The sequence below is a fragment of the Triticum aestivum genome, chromosome 5D, assembly GCF_018294505.1.
Source record: "Triticum aestivum cultivar Chinese Spring chromosome 5D, IWGSC CS RefSeq v2.1, whole genome shotgun sequence".
Lineage (NCBI taxonomy): Eukaryota > Viridiplantae > Streptophyta > Magnoliopsida > Poales > Poaceae > Triticum > Triticum aestivum.
The window spans coordinates 345204899-345208763 of record NC_057808.1 but is presented as its reverse complement, the minus strand read 5'-3'; the positions used below and the strand labels follow the sequence as shown (position 1 = coordinate 345208763).

The 3865-nt window shown below is 51.8% G+C and overlaps 1 protein-coding gene across 1 annotated transcript; it reads right to left on the bottom strand.

The window, feature by feature from the left end:
• Positions 1 to 589: 589 nt before the first annotated feature.
• On the bottom strand, positions 590 to 2222 carry LOC123121651 (zinc-finger homeodomain protein 9). The gene has a single exon (XM_044541667.1). It carries the CDS (start codon positions 2083 to 2085, stop codon positions 922 to 924), a length of 1164 nt encoding a protein of 387 aa, XP_044397602.1. The 5' UTR covers positions 2086 to 2222; the 3' UTR covers positions 590 to 921.
• Positions 2223 to 3865: the final 1643 nt, after the last annotated feature.

Genomic DNA, 3865 nt, shown 5'->3' with positions numbered 1-3865 from the left:
CCGCCGTGTAGTAGCGTGGATGGAGTTCCCGGCCGGCCTTTGGGATGGTGGGGATGGTGGTGGGGTGCCGCCCCAAATGGGACGGGTTCGGGAGGAGCTACGCGCTAGAGAGCGAAAGGGAGCATACATGGAAGGAGAATTACACGAGACAAGAATGTGTTGTGCGTGGATGAGAGAGAGGGCAGCGACGACTATTCTACTCCTCCTCCCTACGTTTCCATACCGAGTAGCTGGCGATGGCAAGCGTGCGAGGAAGGTGCTAACTGCTATAGATAGCGCAGCAAAGGTGATGTCTTATAGCTTGGCTTTTGTTTAGGCCCACGTTAATCTATCTGCTCCTGCTCGTGGGGATGCATCCATGCAAGGCGGGCATTATAAAAATGGCGCTGCTAATGATGGGTTTAGGTTAGGGAAACCTCGCAAAAGGACCATTATTCTACTCCTAGCAGGAAAGCGCAGGCGCAAGTACAGGCTAAGCCAATTGATTAATGGAACAACAGGAGTAAGTACCACTGTAAGCAGAGGGGCTGCCTCCGATCATGAATTCACAGCGCACAATTGAGCATGAGATGATACTACAAGCCTATTCTACTAGGAAATAAACTTCTTCTATTACGGACGGACGGGCGGATGCTCAACTTACAGTTACAGGGACAAGAACAGACCAAGAAAGGTGCCACTTTTGAGATCAGATAATCTAATTAATCCTAAATCGCGAGCTTCCATCGGATCCCAAGAACAGATAAAGCTTAGATTTCTAGACATCAGACGGCGCCCTTTCTTGGGGTTAATTTCTTAGTGGAACCAACGATCGATCCAAACTACAGAAAGAAAAGTAATGCAATGATAACTGAAATGAAAGCTAAATGTCTTTGCCTTTCTCCTTCCCTCTCCTTCTTCTCTGCCTCTGCTCTCCTTAGCTCACGCCGACTGCGGCGACGAGGCTCCGTTCAGCTTACGGCCGGCGGCGAAGATGGGTGTGGGCGTGGCGGTGGTGGTGGCGGTGGAGGCTGAGGAGGCGGTACCGTTCATGTTGAAGCCGGTGGCGGTGGGGGCCGGGGAGCTGTGGCTGGCGGAGGGGTTGAATGGCGCTCCTGGTGCGGGGCTGGCCGGGGCGAGACGGAATGGCCCGCCGGCGGCAGGGGCGGTGGGGGTGGTCGCGGCGGAGGAGGCCGCGGCTGAAGCGCTGCGGCGGGCGCTGTGGCCGCCGAGGTAGTTGTGCTTGTTGTTGTGCATCCAGACCTTGAAGACGCCCTTGCTCACGCCGATGTCGCGGCACCACTCGTCGACCACGCCCTCGTCGCGCTTCTGGAGGCGCCACCCCAGGCGCTCCGACAGCTCCTGCATCCGCTGCTTCTGCTCCGCGGTGAACTTGGTGCGGAATCGCTTCCTGGCCGGCATCATCCCGTGGGGCGGCGGCGCCGTCGCCGGCGAGAGCTGGGCGGGGAGCCTGCTCTGGCCCTGCGGCGCCCCCAGCGCGCTGGAGTTGAGAGAGAGCAGCATGTGTGGGTGTGGCGCAGAAGAGATGTACGACGGCGGCTGCTGCGCCACCGGAGCCGGAAGGTGCGCGGGTGGAGGGTGCTGGGGCGGGGAGACGGAGCGCTCGTCGTCGTACTCGGAGCCATCCGAGTCGGAGTCAGAGTCGTCGCCGTCGACGCCCGGGAGCCGGTCATCCGGCGTCTCCTGCCCGTGCCCGCGCTGCGGCAGGCCATGGAGCACGGTGGCCGGCATGGGCATGGGCATGGGCGGCGCCGGCAGCAGGGCCGGCGGGGGCGGGGGCGGGGGCGGCGGCGACCCCTCCACCATCACGAGGCGGTGGAAGTTGCGGTGGCAGCCGCAGGCCGCGCACTTGTACGAGGCCGGGTCGGCGGTGTTAAGCTCCACCACCGGCATCCACTCGCCGCAGCCGTCCACGGCGTGCGCGCCGATGGCCGCCGCGTGGTTCTTGAGGCACTCCTTGTACGTGGGCACGGCCTCCACCGCCGCCGGCGGCGCCGGCGGCTGCACGGCCGCCGCCTGCCGGAGCTTCTTGACGGAGCCGTTGGGGTAGAGGGCCGGCCGGTACTTGACGTCCATGGCCTCCATGCTCCGCTCTCCCTCCGCTCGCTCCGCGGTGTCACCCGGCTTGACAAGGATTACTACCGCTAGTGGGCTTTAGTTAGGGACGGGCGGGGGTCAAGGGAGTGAGGAAAACTACAGGTAAGGATGTGAAGCGAGGCCAAGGCGAGGAGATAAGAGTATAAAAAGGGAGGGCGACGGCGACGCTCAAAGACGAAGCCCCATTAATCCATGCCATTAGTGATGAGCATATGCACACAAAAGAGAAATTTCCCAAAGATCGTAGAGATATGTAGATAGATAGATAGATTAGATCATGACGACACACGGTGTTGAATCGGTTGCAGGTGCATCTGTATCCCGCGTCACACCGTCACCGCCCAGGAGTAAACATGGACCGCTGATCAAAGGATCAATCAAGACGGGCGCCACCCAAACCCGGCCGTTTTTGTTTGACCTCCATGATTTTCTGCGCTGTCAATTTGCATCATCATCACACGGATGGACGCGACGCGTGTACACCACTGTTGTACATTCGTCACACAATTTGAGCTGTCAATGCATGTTTTCATTATTAATTAGGTGAAAATTAGCAGTAAGCATGCACTGTCAGCCACGTTTAACGATTTTCACCAACCACAAATATCACCATGCAATAACGTGAGGAAGCACATTATCACTGGGCACAACTAATCTGGAAAACACAATGCGGTTTCTCCCCTGAACCTTTGATTTGAAGTTGCTACTTATGTGATCAAGTAAGAAAACGTGTAAACTGTTCTCACCAAAAGTTACGAGCAATAGCGAATGTTAAAACCATAATAACACAAATAATGCATTCTTACCAAACAATTGTAAATCCCAAAACACAGGCATCGATTTTGGGATAGAACCATGGGGGTCAATTATCACCGCCACTTATGTCAGTCTCAAGCGGATACGTGTATATACATAATATATTTGCCACAACGCGTAACAAATTGCAATAACATAATTCAGTTTTCGCAACACTCGGTGATCATGTGAGACACACATGAAACCCATTTTAAGCATCTATTATCGAGCATAGCTAATTTCAATACATCTAATTTAGCATAGCACATTTAGAGTTGCTAAAAAAAATCGACACCATATAAGTGGTGTCAATTTTGCTTAGCCATGGATTTGAGATGTCGCTTGTGTCACAAAAAATGAAGAAATATGTTAATAGTTATCCTGTATTTGAGTTGTCACTAGTGTAATCAGATAATTAGGAAACATGTAAATCATTACCCTGGTTTGAGATGTCATCACGTAATTATAGAATCAAGAAACGTGCAAATTGTTACCTGCCATTTGAGCTATTATTGATGTACATAATTATACAACCAAGAGATGTATAAACCATTACTCAAGATTGAGGTGTCATTAGTGTCATTGGAGAGTACAATGAACTTGTAAACCAATTTTTATTATCTTCTACCAACTATAGCAAATCTGAAAGCCATAGTACACAGATAACAATCCAAGGATTGAAGACCTCAAAAGCACAACATCAATATTTGCCTATAATTCTTAAGCGCATAACAAAAATATTATTTGCCATAAACAATAGTAAACTCTAGTAACACAATGTCGAATGCCCCCTAATGCTCCATCTAAGCTATGTGATTAAGCCAGAAAATTCATACACCACTTCAAGAAACAACAACCAATTGTGGAAATAACTAGCATAAAAAATATCATTGCTTATCGCAAATCTCGATTCCATAACAAAGCGGACTTTTCTTTAAATCCCGAATTGAGCTGTTCTCGGTAACATCAAACA